Source organism: Oryctolagus cuniculus, chromosome 1, assembly GCF_964237555.1.
Source record: "Oryctolagus cuniculus chromosome 1, mOryCun1.1, whole genome shotgun sequence".
NCBI lineage: Eukaryota > Metazoa > Chordata > Mammalia > Lagomorpha > Leporidae > Oryctolagus > Oryctolagus cuniculus.
Window position 1 is genome coordinate 69,592,307 of NC_091432.1, and position 17,209 is coordinate 69,609,515.

General features: G+C 42.2%; 1 protein-coding gene and 1 pseudogene across 8 annotated transcripts in view; both read right to left on the bottom strand.

The window, feature by feature from the left end:
• The window catches only part of NARS2 (asparaginyl-tRNA synthetase 2, mitochondrial), a 149,118-nt gene that overhangs the window by 81,927 nt on the left and 49,982 nt on the right, over positions 1-17,209 (bottom strand). For 6 of the 8 annotated variants that reach the window (XM_070075945.1, XM_002708668.5, XM_017344379.3 and 3 more), the window contains one exon: positions 695-789. The exons of the other annotated variants lie outside the window; for them this stretch is intronic. In XM_070075945.1, the coding sequence (XP_069932046.1) occupies positions 695-789 (95 nt within the window). The remainder of the gene's footprint in view (positions 1-694; positions 790-17,209) is intronic. 8 annotated transcript variants of the gene reach the window in all.
• LOC103350489 (complement component 1 Q subcomponent-binding protein, mitochondrial pseudogene) lies at positions 11,511-12,997 on the bottom strand (annotated as a pseudogene).

Here is a 17,209-nt window from a genome sequence, read left to right on the forward strand (position 1 = left end):
GAGATTGGAGCAACAAGTAAAAGGAAAAAAACCATAACTTTACATTTAAAGTGTTAAGAACAAAAGTCCAGATTAATGTTGCTTTTTCAAAGTAAGAAACGTGGATATTTTTAAACTACCAATCCAAATATACTTCTGGTGAATTTCAGTGAACTAATGATAGACTGTTCGGGTCACTTTAAAACACCCACAAAGATATTCTAAGGAAGGAAGCACACTGATTTTGTCTTACACTTTGGAGGTTCACAGTTCAAGATCAGATAGTCTGTTGGTTCAGGCATCTCGTGAGGCTTGAGGATGGTGAAGGGACAATCATCACACCAGAAACCAGTACTGTTCTCACATTCTTCCTCCATGTCCATACATCTCTTTTAATAAAGCCATCACAACTGGATCCTGGGACATGACCCTCGCAGCCTAAACCAATCTAATTTTTTCCAAGGCTCCACTTTAGATGCCATAATTGGATCAAGTTTCTACCCTAATAATAAAACTATTAGTATTAATTGTTTAACTGTGAACAGAAGATTTGGAGTATGAACATCTTCATATGTCTAGAGAGCTGATGCCTGTTCTTTAGATGGTAACAAAAACTAATTTCAGTTTTTACATTTAGTGTTTAGAAGGGAAATACTATTTAACTTTTATCCAAACCAAAATCAGTAAAAGCAAAAGAGAAAAGAGAATTCAGTACCCTGACATCACTTCTAGATGAAGTTGTCCAGAAACAGTTAAGAAAGTAGGAACATCGAAGAAATTCCCCTCAGGTGCCTTTATTTTGCTTGAAGCCTACAAATAAAAAACACAAGACACAAAAAAAAGCTGTTTCATATGTTCTTTGCTCTGCATACTCACTAAAAATCACAATGCAATCAAGCCTATGTGAGGACAGTGATTCCCATGAATCACAGTTCTAAGAACCTGTCCAAAGAGAAAACATTTGCTTACAAAGCGCTACCAGCAAAAAAGTTGCCCCATATTTTGAAACCATACAACAATCAGAGGACAGACTACTTTTGTCACAAAACACAATTCTCCCTAAGAGGTGACTGACTGACTGACTGATTTTAAATTCAAGTGGCAGAAACAGAGCTCCCATTTACCGATTTACTCCTCAAATGCCTGTAAGGGCCAGGGTCAGAGCCAGGAGCTGGAATCTCAATTCAGATCTATCACCTGGGTGGAAGGAAGCCAAAGTCTTGAGCTATCAACTGCTGCCTCAAAGGATTTGCACTGATAGAAAGCTGGAATTAGGAGACAGCAGTGGGTATCAAATCAAACCTAAGTAATTGGATATGGGCATTGCAACCAGTGTCTTAACTGCTAGGCCAAAGGCCTACCCCTAAAAAGTGATTTTGATTAAGGCAAGAGATTCTGAGTTATAATTTTATAAAGAGTAGAATTACTTAAGTTCTTACATTTTGACCCATGACTGACTGAGACTTAATTTTCTCAAGGGAACAGATTCTGGAGTATGTGTTGTCCTATTACTAAATCATTAACAATAAAGCCTTTAATATAGACTTTTTTTTTTTTTTTTTGACAGGCAAAGTGGACAGTGAGAGAGAGAAACAGAAAGAAAGGTCTTCCTTTGCCATTGGTTCACCCTCCAATGGCCACCAAGGCCGGCGCACCACGCTGATCCGATGGCAGGAGCCAGGTACTTATCCTGGTCTCCCATGGGGTGCAGGGCCCAAGCACTTGGGCTATCCTCCACTGCACTCCCTGGCCACAGCAGAGAGCTGGCCTGGAAGAGGGGCAACCGGGACAGAATCCAGCACCCTGACCAGGACTAGAACCCGGGGTGCCGGCGCCGCAAGGCGGAGGATTAGCCTAGTGAGCCGCGGCGCCGGCAATATAGACTTTATAACATAAACTTTTAAATAAATTTCGATTGGTCATCTATATCCATGGGTTCTGCATCCATGGATTCAAACCACCATGGATAGAAAACAGCCAGAGGGGCAGTGTTGCGGCATAGCGGGTAAAGCCGCTGCCTAAGGTGCTGGCATCCCATGTGGGTGCTGGTTGGAAACCCAGCTGCTCCACTTCTGATCCGGCTCCCTGGATGTGCCTGGGAAAGCAGCAGAGGATGGCCCAAACACTGAGGCCTCTGTACCCACATGGGAGATCTGGAAGAAGCTCCTGACTCCTGGCTTTAGCCTGGCCCAGCCCCAGCCGTTGTGGCCATTTGGGGAGTGAACAGCAGATACAAGATTGAGCTCTTTCTCTCTCTCTCTTGCTGTGTCTTTCAAATAAATAACTCTTAAAAAAACTGAGAGTAAAATACAAAAAACTAAAATGTGTACACTGTTTTTTCTTGTCACTATTCCCTAATCAATACAGAAAACACCTGTTTACATAGCATTCATACTGCGTTACCCATTACAAATAATCTAGTGATGATTTAAAGAATCTAGGAGGATGTACATAGGTTATATGTAAATATCATGCCATTTTATATGAGCACTCACAGCTTTTGGTATTCTCAGGGGCCTTAGAACCAATCCCACACAGATACAGAGGGACGACTGGATTTGATTTCCACTAAAATTGAGAGTTCTGATGAGCAAAACTGCCTTTAAAAGATACAATGAGGGGCCATTGTGGCGTAGCAGGTTAAGCCTACGCCAGTGATGCTGGTATCCCATCTGCATGCCAGTTCAAGACCCAGCTGCTCCACTTCTGATCCAGTATCATGCTAATGAGCCTGGGGAAGCAGTGGAAGCTGGCCCAAGTGCTTGGACCCCTGCTCCCTGACATGAGGACTTGGAAGAAGCTCCAGATTACTGGTTTCAGCCCAGCCCCACCCTGGCAATTTTGGCCATTTGGGGAGTAAACCAAGGGATGGAAGATCTCTCTGTCTCTTCCTCTAACTCTGCCTTTCAAGTAAATTAAAAATTTTGGGGGCCAGCACAGTGGCGCAGCGGGGTAAGGCCCTGGTCTGCAGTGCTGGCATCCCATATGGGCGCCAGTTCACGTCCCGTCTGCCCCATTTCCAATCCAGTTCTCTAATGTGGGAAAGCAGTGGAGGATGGCTCAAGTCCTTGGGCCTCTGCACCCACATGGGAGACTCCAGAGGAGTCTCCTGGCTCCTGGCTTTGGGCCGTTGCAGCTCTGGCTGTTGTGGCCATCTGGGGAGTGAGCCAGCGGATGGAAGCCCTCTCTCTCCCTTCTGCCTCTGCCTCTGCCTCTCTGTAACTCTGCCTTTCAAGTGGAGAAGATAAATCTTTACGGCCAGCGCCGCGGCTCACTAGGCTAATCCTCCACCTTGCGGCTCTGGCACACCTGGTTCTAGTCCTGGTCGGGGTGCTGGATTCTGTCCCGGTTGTCCCTCTTCCAGGCCAGCTCTCTGCTGTGGCCAGGGAGTGCAGTGGAGGATGGCCCAAGTGCTTGGGCCCTGCACCCCATGGGAGACCAGGAGAAGCACCTGGTTCCTGGCTTTGGATCAGTGCGATGTGCCGGCCGCGGCGGCCATTGGAGGGTGAACCAACAGCAAAAGGAAGACCTTTCTTTCTGTTTCTCTCTCTCACTGTCCACTCTGCCTGTCAAAAAAAAAAAAAAAAAAAAAAAGATAAATCTTTCAAAAAAATCTTAAAATAAATACAATGAGCAATTCAACTTTTATGAACTTACAATATAGATGTGATTATTCCATTTGAAACAGGTAAGAAACGAACTAGCCAACACTTGTTGAACTAAACAACTATTTAGAAGCCAAATATGACTTCAATAGTATAATTAATAAAGTTTCCAAACCAAGTTATGGATATCCTTTTTTTTTTTAGAAGGAAACTAAATGATCTACTCACATTTCAAATTGTGCACTACTTTAGAATGCTTCAGTGTAATGGTATAGGTAGTACAAAAACAATAAAATCAATTAAAGAAAAGTAAAAAAGGATGTAAGACTTCTTTTAACAGAGATTGTATCAAACATTATAGAAACAAATGAAATAATGGTATGTAATTTCACTGGTTGTTCTAAAAAGTTGTTCTAAAAATACTGCATATGGGGAGTCTATGTGGGTGTGTGTGTGTGTGTACAAATAAGAAATGTTTTGTGAAAATCAGCAACTGAAAATTCTCATTTACTTTTTTAACTGGCTATTCTTTCAATTTTTTTTTTTTGTTAATTTTAGTTATTTGAAAGGCACAGTTACAGAAAGAGAGGGGGAGTAAGAGAGAAAGAGATCTTCATCCTCTGGTTCACTCCCCAAACAGTCATAATGGCCAGGGCTGGGCTAGGCCAAATCCAGGAGCAAGGAACTCCTTTCAGGTCTCCCGCATGGAGACCACTGGGGCCATTTTCTGCTGTGTTCCCAGGAAGGAAGCCAGATGGGAAACAGCAGCTGAGACTTTAAATGGTGCTCAGATATGGGATATTGGTGTTGCAAGCAGCACCTTAATCTGATGTATCACATTACTAGCTTCTCTTCACTAATTCGTGATTGAGAATTACTTTCCAAATAATGCCCAGTAAATTTATAAAAGCCCCATGCTTTCTTATTTCCTTCACTTCTTTAGTCTACAAGTTGTATTGATGTTTTCTCAATGCCAGGCAATGTGATTTCTCTAATTCCTTGTACACATAAAAAAAAAAAAATCTGGTTTGTATGACTAGAAATGAATCTTGCACTTATTGGCACTTATACAAAATGGATTCTGATTTTACAGCTCACAAATTCAACTTATTTAAATGAGCATAAACATATTACTACGTTGTCATGACCTCCAATTCTATATGTTGAACATGTATATATAGAAATTCACTGGGCCAGCGTTATAGCACAGCGGGTTAAGCCACTGCCTACAATACCAGATCCCATATAGGAGCCCCAGTGTGAGCCCTGACTGCTCTATTTCTGATCCAGTCCCTTCCTAATATATCTAGGAAGGCTACAAAAAATGGACTAAATACTTGGACTCTACCACCCATGTGGGATCCCCGAATGGAGTTTCAGGTTCCTGGCTTTGGCCTGGCCCAGCTCCGAATGATGCAGCCATTTGGGGGAGTGAACCAGAAGATGGAAGATCTCTTTCTCTTTCTCTGTCACTCTGCCTTTCAAATTAAAAAAAAAAAAAAAAAAAAAAAAAAAAAAAACTTAAAAAATTCATATCACTATTACAAATTAATTCCTTTTATTTTTCCTTTATATTACCATGAAAGCATTATAGACTTTTTACAAAGTTCTGTGTACATTAATACCTAAAAATTTTATCTCATAATACTAAAAGGGCATTATAAAATATTTACTTTAAAAATTACTTGGGGTTGGTTTGTAGTATAGCAGGTTAAGCTATCACCTGTAATCCTGGCATCCCATATGGGTGGTTTTATGTCTTGGTTGCTCCACTCCCAATCCAGCTCCCTACTCATGGCCTAGGAAAAGGCAACATAAGTTGGCCCAAATGCCTGGAACCCTGCTACCCACATGAGAGACACAGAAGAAGCTCCTGGCTCCTGGCTTCCACATGGCCCAGTCGCAGCCACTGTAGCCATCTGGTGAGTGCACCAATGGATATAAGATCTCTGTCTCTCCTCTATAATTCTGCCTTTCAAATAAATAAAATCATCTTTTAAAAAATTACTGAAAGTGATGTCATCAAAAACAGTGGAGTAGGTAGCTCCAAAAGACCGTTCCACCATTGAAAAATAGAACAGAAATTGTGGGAACTCTGAAAATGGTTTATAACAACCAGTGAATCGTGAATCAAGGAAAAGACCAACTCCACCCAACAACAGCAGAATGCACGCTGTTTTTAAGCGCACATGGGATAATAAAACATTTTTGGAATTTCTCAGGTGGTAGTTGTCAAACACTGAAAATGTACTAAATGCCACTGAAATGTACCCTTTAAAATGGTTAATTTTATATGAATTCATTTCAAGTCTTGAGAAGCATATATAAAAATAATCATTAAATCTGATGGGTTGAAAACCTATTAACCTAGAATTGCAAACTTAAGACCTAGAATCATAATTTTTTTTAAAGATTTATTTATTTATTTGAGAGGCAGAGTTACAGACAGAGAGGGAGAAACAGAGAGAGAGAGAGGTCTTCCATCTGCTGGTTCATTCCCCAAATGACCACAACAGATGGGACTGGGCCGATTGGAAACCAGAGCCAGGAGCTTCTTCCAGGTCTCTCACATGGGTGCAGGGGCCCAAGCACTTGGGCTATCCTTCACTGCCTTTCCAGGTCATTAGCAGAGAGCTGGATCAGAAGAGCAGCTGGGACACGAACAGTTGCCCATATGGGATGCTGGCACAGCAGGCAGAGGCCTAACCTATTACACCACAGTGCTGGCCATGAACTGCAATTTTGAATACTTCTATTTATGGTGAAGAAAGAATAAAGAGAATGAATTAATTACCCAACTTTGGGATTTTTGCCAGTGGTGAGGATTTTTTTAAAATAAGATCCTAAGATGAAAAGATGGCAAATTTCAGAACATTAAAATTCTATTTTAAAAATGTTATTTATTTATTTGAAAAGCAGACAGACAGAGAGATCTCCAATCCACTGGTTTACTCCTCAAATGCCCACAGTAAGGACTGAGTCAGGCTGAGGTCAGGAGCCAGGAACTTAATGTGGGTTTTCCACATGGGTGTCAGGGACCAAAGTACTTGCACTACCACCTGCTGAGTGTGCATTACCAGGAAGCCAGAGTTGGGAATGAAACCAGGACTCAAGCCCAGGCCTTCTGATATGGGATTTGGGCATCCCACACAGCATCTTAACTGCTTCACCAAATGCCTGTTCCTTATTTAATAAAGTAATATGCAAGTAAAATTAATAGATGAATGACAGATTAAGAATAATAAATCCACAACATCTAAAATTGACAAGCAATTAATGGAAAGAATAAAGTGCAATAGACACATGCCACTGAATACTTTGTAGGAATTAAAAACATTACATTTACTTACAATATCCACAGAATTTCAAAACAAGAGTTAAATGGAAAAAAGTAGAAAAGTGTTGGGCATTGCCTAAACCCTCCATTACAATATGGCACCTGGCGGATGTTCGAGGGGCATGTTTGCGGCTGCTGCGGTTAAGCTATGTAAGATCTGACCACCGGCAGGGATAGGTCCGCTTTGGTTCCGGACACGTGGACAGTGTGTGATCCCTATACTTTGCTTAAGATGCCCCTGTGCATGATCCACCCATGCCTGCATGACCTTTTCGCTGATTGGCTCCCCTACTACGCATGTCTTTTGTAAGCTTAATAAGCCTGTACACTTCCTCAATAAAGTAGTTCCTGCTTCAACAGAACTCACGGGTGCATGCTGTGTGCTTGACCCGTCGACCTTACCTTTCCTGTTCGCCTTGTTGGGGAGTGCTTGTACTGCCCCTGCTGGTCAGGGGCTAGCCTCAGGCTTAAGACCCCAACAGAAAAGAACAAGATACACAATATATTATTATTGCTGTAAGTTAAAACAATGTCAAGGTCTACAATGTAAATAAAAAAGTCTTTGCAATTTATTAGTTGATAGATTCATACATCTATTATATTGACCTAGCGCTACTTAATAATAGGCCAGCTTTGTCTTGTGATATAAGACCACCACCATTACAGGTTTTAAAATGTACCTCGGTCTATTTCTGGGTTCCCAATTCTACTCTACTGGCTTACCAGTATACCACTATCACAGTATTTTAATTTAGAGGCCCTCTCTCTCTCTCTCTCTCTCTCTCTCTCTCTCTGTATCTTTTTTTTGAAAGGCAGACAAAAAAGGAGAGGAGAGACAGATCTTCCTTTGCTGGTTCACTCCTCAAATGTCCACAACAGCTGGGGCTGGGCCAGGCTGAAGGCAGGAGCCAGGAATCAACCCTGGTGTCCCACATGGGTGGAAGGGCCTCAAGCACTCGTACTGTCATCTGCTGCCTTCTCAGGTGCATTAGCAAGGGGCTAGATTGGGGATATAGAAATCAGCACGCAGACACTAGATGTCAGCACTGAAAGTGGCAGCTTACCCACTGTGCCACAATGCAGCCCCACACTTTTTTTTTTTTTTTCTTTTTTTTGACAGGCAGAGTGGACAGTGAGAGACAGAGAGAAAGGTCTTCCTTTGCCGTTGGTTCACCCTCCAATGGCCGCCGCGGCTGGCGCGCTGCTGCCGGCACACCACACTGATCCGAAAGCAGGAGCCAGGTGCTTCTCCTGGTCTCCCATACGGGTGCAGGGCCCAAGCACTTGGGCCATCCTCCACTGCACTCCCTGGCCACAGCAGAGAGCTGGCCTGGAAGAGGGGCAACCGGGACAGAATCCGGCGCCCCCACCGGGACTAGAACCCGGAGTGCTGGCGCCGCAAGGCGGAGGATTAGCCTGTTGAGCCGAGGCGCTGGCCCCTACACTGTTTCAATATCTGATTATTCAACCATTTTTGATCACAGCACTACACAGCATTAACATGGAGATTTTTTCCATGCTCTTTCTACTGATAAACTTGTGTCTCATCTCAACAATTGGCATCTCCCATATTTCCAGGTCCCACTACAATTAATTTTTTTAAAAAACGATTTATTTATTTACTTATTTGAAATGGTTACACAGAAAGGGGGAGATCTTCCATTTCCCCATATGGCTGCAATGGCCAGGACTGGACCAGGCCAAAGCCAGGAAATAAGAGCTTTGTCTAAGTCTCCTATGTGGGTGGATGTCAGGGGCCCAAGCACTTGGACCACCAGCTGCTTCTTTTCCTAAGCCTTTAGCAGGGAGCTGGATCAGAAGTGGAGCAGCTGGGGCTGAAACTGGCACCTACATGGGATGCTGGCATTGTAGGCAGCAGCTTTACCTGCTACACCACAACAGTGGCCTCTCAATTCATTTTTCAATCGAATAAATGTTTTCATGGATGACCATGTGCCAGATACTATGCCAAATGCAGGATACAGTAATAAGAGAAACAAGGTTCTTGAGGAAGCCCAATAATTTTTTTTTTAATTTATTTATTTGAAAGTCACAGTTACACAGAGAGAGGAGAGGCAGAGAGAGAAAGAGAGAAAGAGAGAAAGAGAGAGAGAGAGAGAGAGAGAGAAGAGGGAGGGAGGTCTTCCATCTGCTGGTTCACTCCCCAGATGGCTGCAATGGCCGGAGCTGCTTCGATCCAAAGCCAGGAGCCAGGAGCCAGGAGCTTTCTCTAGATCTCCCACGTGGGTGCAGGGGCCCAAGGACCTGGGCCATCTTCTACTGCTTTCCCAGGCCACAGCAGAGAGTTGGATCGGAAGTGGAGCAGCTGGGTCTCAAACTGGCGCCCATGTGGGATGCTGGCACTTCAGGCCAGGGCATTAACCTGCTGTGCCACAGTGCCGGCCCCAAACCCAAATAATTTTTAATTTTATAAGTTAACATTGAAATAAAAGGTACTTAAAGTGAGGTTTTGATCTTCAGATCTTGGGGAACTTACGAATATACCTGGAGGAAGCTGTCAGTTGGTCTGTCACCGACCCAAAGGAACTTACACAACTTCCCCCAAGTTTCTTACTCCTTTAGATGTACCAACATTCCAAGAAATTCTGGTTCACAGATTCTTGAAAATACCAACTGTTGCTTATTGCAGTGGCAGAGGGCAGGGATGGATGAACCATGTAATCTACAGAAAAATGACACACAGGCAGTGTCCCTGCCATCCACATGAAAAGCCAGTCAATACCACTAAATACACCCTTTAGTGTTTAGCTAGTGTTTCTGGCCAAACTCCAGAACACTGACAACATCAAATGCTGGTGATCATGTGAAACACACAGAACACTCACCTATTGTTGATGGGAATGCAAAATGGAAGACTTTGCAATACAATTTAGTGGTTTCTGACAAACACTCTTATCACATTGATCATCAGTTGAGCTCCTTAGTATTGACTCAAAGGAACTAAAAACTTGTATCCACATAAAACCTCCATGTGGATCTGTATTATAGGATGGTTATTTGTAATTGTCCATACTTGGAAGTAACTAAAATGTTCTTTGGTAGGATAAACCTCAGTACAGACAATGGACTAAAAAGAAATGAGCTACCAAGCCATGAAAAGATTTGGAAGCACTTTAAAAGGATATTCCTCAGTAAAAGAAGCCCATCTGAAAAGGCAACTGACTGCTTTCAGCTACAGTAATGTGCCTTATAATGATGTTTCGGTCCCATCAGCCTTTAAAAAGTTATCATCTAGTGAATGTGTAGCTGAAGAGGCAAGAGAAAACAAGCTGCAGCAGAGCAAAAAGAAGAGCCCCGAGGAAGCTTCACAGGGAAAGGTTCAACAGCAGCTTTTGCAGACCTCAATGAGCTCCTTTGGAAATTTGAAAATATAGACCCCAACGCAAAAAGGTTTTCATTAACAGAAAGAATGTCCATAGAGCTGTATCTGTTTACAAGTAATTCTATGATACACAAAACAAAGCAAAATAACCATGGACACATTTTTGAAAAGAATGATACTTCCTTCCAATCCAGCTCTCTGCTATGGCCTGGGAAAGCAGTACAAGATGGCCCAAGTCCTTGGGCCCCTGCACCCGCGTGGGAGACCCGGAAGAAGCTCCTGGCTCCTGGCTTCTAATCAGTGCAGCTCCGGCCGTTGTGGCCAATTGGGGAGTGAACCAGTGGATGAAAGATTTCTCCCTCTCTGCCTCTCATCTCTCTGTGTAACTCAGACTTTCAATAAATAAATAAAGCTTTACAAAGAAAAAAAAAGACACTTCCTCAAGAACATTTTAAAAAAAAAAGTAGAAAAAAATTAATAAGGATACAAAGCAAGAAAATATTTTATACAGCTGTACAATGTGTGTTTTAAGCCAAATGGTTCTACAAAAGTAAAAAGTGTTTAAAAAATTAAAAGTTTATAAACTGGTTTACTCCCCAGGTGTCCACAATGGCTAAGTCTGGGCGGAGCCCAAAGCTAGTGCATTGGGAACACAATCCAAATCTTCCAGATGGGTGGCAGAATCCAAATCCTTAAGGCATCATCATTTCCCCCCAAGGTCTGCACTGGCAGGATGCTGGAGTCAGGAAGTGGAGTTATGAATCAAACCCAGGTACATCAATGGGACATGGGTGTTGTACCTACTGGGCCATTCCACACAGATTTTTAGGGCAGTGGAACTGTTCTGTACAACATCATAATGGGGACACATGTCACCTGTTCAGACACATGGAATGTTTAAGACCAAGAGTCTGTGGCGTAGCAGGGAAAAGCCTTTGCCTGCAGTGCCGGCATCCCACATGGGTGTTGGTTCTAGTCCTGGCTACTCCTCTTCTGATCCAGATCTCTTCTATGGCCTGGGATAGCAGTAGAAGATGGCCCAAGTCCTTGGGCCCCTGCACCCATGTGGGAAACCTGGAACAAACTCCTGGCTCCTGGCTTTGGATCAGCACAGCCCCGACTGTTGTGGCCATCTGGGGAGTGAGCCAGCAAACGGAAGACCTCTCTCTCTCTGCCTCTCTGTAACACTGCCTTTCAAAATAAATAAATAAATAAATCTAAAAAAAAAAAAAAAAAAAGACTGAATTCCAATGTAAATTACAACCTCTGAGTGATAATGGTGAGTCTATAAAGACCTCTCAATTCTAACAAACATATCACCCTGGTAGGGGATGTTGATAATGGGTGAGGCTGTGCATGTACAGGGGTAGAAGGTATAAGGAAATCTTTGTACCTTCTACTCAATTTTGTCATGAAATGAAATTTGTAACTAGCTTAAAAATTAAAAATCTGTTTTTTAAAAAGTCAACATATGGGCCTCAAAGATCAGTAAGCTATACCCTTCATTTGACAAGTTTCATTTCCATCAATCTTAGCAAATGTATCCAATATGGAGATGAAGAACTCCTCAGATGAGAATATGTAGCCCATAGAGTCGAAAAGATCAACTTGATTTTTTTGGTAACATAACTGTTTATTTCTTTGGGCTTTTTTTTTTTAATGACTAACTTTTTTGGGGGTGAGGACATAAAACTAATTTATTGTCCATCATTATATGTTGTATAAAAATCTAAAAGTAACAAATTTGCACAGAAAAAAAGATAAATGAGAGTACAACAGTAATAATTCAAATTTGTTATTTTCCATAATACTAAGATGGTAACTGTCTCAATGCATGGGTGTGCTGGTGTCAGAGCAGGATCTGTTCACTGGCCACAGCCTGTCATCCAAGTGAGGTTTCAGTGTCCCTACTCTACTGGCTGGGATAGAATTTTTGAAGTCCTCAAACAAAGTAATGTGTTCCTGGTGCTTCAGCGTGGCACTGAGCTCCACCAATTAATCTGCAGAAGTGTTGTCTACCACGTGGTCTGCCAGGAAGTCCATCAGGTGGTCCGAGAAGGCTTAGACCAGAGAATCTGTGTTGAGCGTGTAACTGGTGACCTTTCACTCAGACTGTGTCCTTCCACTCACAGACTCACCAACAGCCTGAAATGAAAGCTAACTTTCCTGACAGAGAAAACGTCACTCCCAGCCTCCTCTTGTCTAACCTCATCCTCCGGACAGTTAACAGCCCAGTCTGAGGGCCATCTTGCCATCACTCTTTGTAACTTCAACCATGAAATTCGAAGCTATCAATTCAGGCTCCTCTTTTTCAGCCTTCTGGCCTCACGAGGGCTCCTCCTCACCATCAAAGGTTGGTGCACTGCTACTGCTGATGTTGAAAGTGACAGTAACCTTTTCCCTGGCCACATTCCCCATGAGTTTAGTTTCTGTCCCATTTACTTCCAGCTCACAGCTTCCCCACATCTTGGAAAGGGATTTATGCTTCTGGATTTTCTGCTCCTCCTTAATCCTGTCAGTAAGGAAATCCACAAAAGCTTTGTCTCCTTCAGTGCTCAGTGTGCTACAACCACAGGTCCTGCAAAGCCACAGGCCAGGGCGTGGTTTGGAGCAGCTGCTGGAGCTGAGGTGTTGGCCTGAGAGCGCAGAGCCCAGGGCATGGGGCACGGAGGGAAGCGGGGGCAGCGTTGCATATATGGCAGCAGATACATGCAAATGCTGAGTTGTTTTTTTTTTTTTTTAAGATTTTGTTTATTTGAAAGACAGCGTTACAGAGAGAGGCTGGTTCACCCACCAGATGGCTGCAATAGCCATAGCTGGGCCAGGTTGAAGCCAAGAGCCAGGAGCTTCATCCCGGTCTTCCACTTGGGTGGCAGGGGCCCAAGCCTGCCTCACAACTTGATCTTTACTCTGGCTTCCTCATTACAAAGATGATACTCAGAAATTGAATTTAGTTATTTATTTGTTAGACAGTATGTAAATGTGCCTAGAGGTTTCAAAATTATAGGGTAAAACCAGAAATTAAACACCATCAAGAGACAAAGCCTGATTTAATGATCACATCAGATAAAACATTTCTTACATAGGTATTTTGAAGCATGCTACACTAACGATAAGGCATATATTCTTATTTGAATAAACAGAGAAAAACTGATTTCTAGCCATGTCACAACTTTCATGAAAGTTTTTAATGCAGGAGTGACAATTTTTAAGGCATTTTTAAAAGATCGACTTATTTATTTGAAATGCAGCATTACACAGAGAAGGAGAGGCAGAAAGAGAGATTCTTCACCTGCTGGTTCTTTCTCCAAATGCTACAAAGGCCAGGGCTGGACCACACCAAAGTCAGGAGCATGAATTCCATCTGGATTTCCCACCTGGGTGCACGGTCCCAAGTACTTGGAATATGTCACTTCTTTCCCAGGTACATTAGCAGGGAGCTGGAAAGGAAGTGGAACCAGCTGGAAAATGAATCAGCACCCATATGGGATGGTGCTGGTGTGTAAAGTGGCAGCTTTAACCTGCTACACTACATAGCCAGCCCCAAGTATTTTAAAAATTGATAATAAGTTATTTATGAAGGGGCTGGCACTGTGGCGTAGTGGGTAAAGCTGCCATATGGGTGCCAGTTTGAGTCCTGGCTGCTCCACTTCTGATCCAGCTCCCTGCTAATGTGCCTAGGAAAGCAGCAGAAGATCTCCCGAGTCTTGGGAACTTGCACCCATGTGGGAGACCCGGAAGAAGCTCCAGGCTTCTGCTTCGGATAGGCCCAGTTCCTGCCATTGCGGCCATTTGGGGAGTGAACCAGTGAATTAGCAGATGGAAGACATCTCTCTCTCTGCCTCTGCCTCTCTGTAACTCTGGTTTTCAAATAAATAAATAAATTTTTTTAAAAAAACTTACTTATGAAACACAGTATGTTCCAACTAAAAGTATTTGTTGAAATACCACCAAATGCCTGTTCATTTTTTTTATTTTATTTTTATTTTATTTTATTTTTTTTTTATTTTTGACAGGCAGAGTGGACAGTGAGAGAGAGAGACAGAGAGAGAAAGGTCTTCCTTTGCCGTTGGTTCACCCTCCAATGGCCGCCGCTGCAGCCGGCGCACCGCGCTGATCCGATGGCAGGAGCCAGGATCCAGGTGCTTTTCCTGGTCTCCCATGGGGTGCAGGGCCCAAGCACTTGGGCCATCCTCCACTGCACTCCCTGGCCATAGCAGAGAGCTGGCCTGGAAGAGGGGCAACCGGGACAGAATCCGGCGCCCCAACCGGGACTAGAACCCGGTGTGCCGGCGCCGCAAGGTGGAGGGTTAGCCTATTGAGCCACGGCGCCGGCCTCGTTTTTTCCCTCGAACATTTCCATTGCGATTAACACAGAAACAGAAAAATACAGAAAAGGTAACAGCTCAATGATTTATCAGAGTGAATGCTTGTGTATCTACTATCCACATCAGAAGACAGAATAGCATTATCTCATGTCTCTATAATCCTTCCCCAAAATAATTCCTTTTTCTTCCCCAAAAGTAAATGTTATCCTAGCCATCAAAACTATTTGAGATTTTAAATAAATGCAATCATATGGCATTTATTCTTTTATGTCTGACTTCATTCAAAATTATAGCTGTGTGCTTATTCATATAGTTGTGTGTTTTGTTGCTTATTCACATTTACTACTGTAGAATTTTAGTACAATTTATCTATTGTGGTACTAGTAGACACGTGAATTGTTTCTAGCTTGATGCTAATATGAATAAGCTTTTGTATACCTTCTCATGAAAGTTTAGTGACATGTTAGTATGCAGCAGACTTGCTGAGTCAAGAGTGTACATATCTTCTACAGGAGCATTATGTCAAACTGTTTGCTTAAGTTGTACCAACAACCTTTGCCAGCAGCAGGGTTATGATTTCACACTGCATTATATCCAAATATTGATTTTCAAAATGTGGTATGTAGTAGACCTCTTGAGGAGGTTCATGAGGTCAAAACTCACAATAATAACTAACAAATTATCTGCCTTATCTATTGTATGGACATTTGCACTGACAATGCAACGAGAGTCAATAAAATTGTTGGCACGTCACTTCAAATCAAGATAGTAGCATCAAACTGTACTGATGGTCCCTGTATTAACTACCATGCACCCAGAAAAAAAAATGAAAACCTACTTTTACTTAAAAATGTCTTTGATGAAGCCATTTAAACGAGCAATTTTATTAAACCTTAACCCTTGGTACATGTCTTTTAATATTTAGTGCAAAAAACTAGTAAGTACACATAAAGCACTTTTGCTGTAAAATGGTTTGACTGCTGTCTGGAGCAAAGGCACTTGAGCGACCGAGCAGAGTTCAGCAAGCTGCTTTATGTCATGGAACACCAATTTCACTTGAAAGAACAGGCGACATCCCCACGGTTATTTAACTTGGCTAACTGGCAGAAGTTTTCTCAAAAATAAAGAGAGCACGTTAAGTCAAGGAAGACAACTGATGGCATTTTTAACCACCAACAAAAATTGAGCTTTTGGGCAAAAAGTTGGGATTTTGGAAAACATGAATCTACCATCAACAGTTTAATATCTTCTCAACCTTTAATGGATGAGACTGCAAGTAATATTAGTGAAAGTGAGATTTTTGTACTGGATAATTAAATGTGTCAACATTTGAAAGATCTGCATAACTTAGGTTATGCTGATAATAGATTATTTCCCAAATAACAGGTTATTTCCCAAAATAGCAAATTTATGAGGTTACAAAATTATGCAGGGGCAAAAGATCCACTCACAGTGTACAGGAGATCAAAGGATTTCAATTTAACAGCAGAATTCTAGCCATTTAAAACACGGCCAGCAGTGTCAGGGGGCTACAATATAAGTATCCACTCTCCATTCAACCAATCCTTAGGAAACTAACACTGCTGTAGTATCAGCCACAATAACATGAAAAAGACTTTTGGAATACTCATCCCTTTTCTAACTGCATAGCTATATGATTTTATTAATATATTTCAATTATAACAACATACTACAATAGACTGAATGCAGACACAACTGAAGAGAATCCAGCTGTCCTCCATTAAACCATACAGCAATGGATGTTCCAATATAAATAACAATACCATTCTTCTGATTATTTTTGTCTTAAAAATAAATTTTTCATAGAAATGTTTTACCTATGCTAATATGTATTGAGTTTATATTTATTTTTAAATGAAGTAATGAATATTTACATTTTTGTCAACTTTGATCCATACTGTGACAAATATCAAAAACATGTAAGTCACAAAACACAGGCTCTTTGGGGTCCTCTGTAACTCTTTTGTTTAAAATTAATTAAACAAACTCTGTAACAAAAGAGTTACAGAGTTAGTTTCTTCTAACAAAAGAAGTTAAGGAACTACTGTATCAAAACAACCTCTCTCAGGGCTGGTACTGTGGCCTAGTGGATAAAGCCTCTGCCTGCAGTCCTGGCATCCCATATGGACGCTGGTTCAAGTCCTGGCTGCTCCACTTCCGACCCAGCTCTCTGGTACAGCCTGGAAAAGCAGTAGAAGATGGCCCAAGTCCTTTGGCCCTTGAACCCACGTGGGAGACCCGGAAGAAGCTCCTGGATCCTGGCTTCAGATTGGCTCAGCTCTGGCTGTTGCAGCCATTTGGGGAGTGAACCAGCAGATGGAAGACGTCTCTCTCTCTCTCCTTCTCTCTCTGTGTAACTCTGACTTTCAAAGAAATAAATAAATCTTAAAAAAAAAAAAAAAAAAAAAAAAAAAACTCTCCAACAGGACACAATGTGAGTTTCTTAACCCAAGGCCCAGTGAATTGAAGATGACCAAGTAAAAGAAGCTGTACGCAGCAATTTCAGTCCTCTACTCTTGAAAAAAAATCTTCAAATCCCAAGCCTCCTGCCAGAATAATCTTTGTAAAATTGTAATTCTGAATACACAAAAAAATA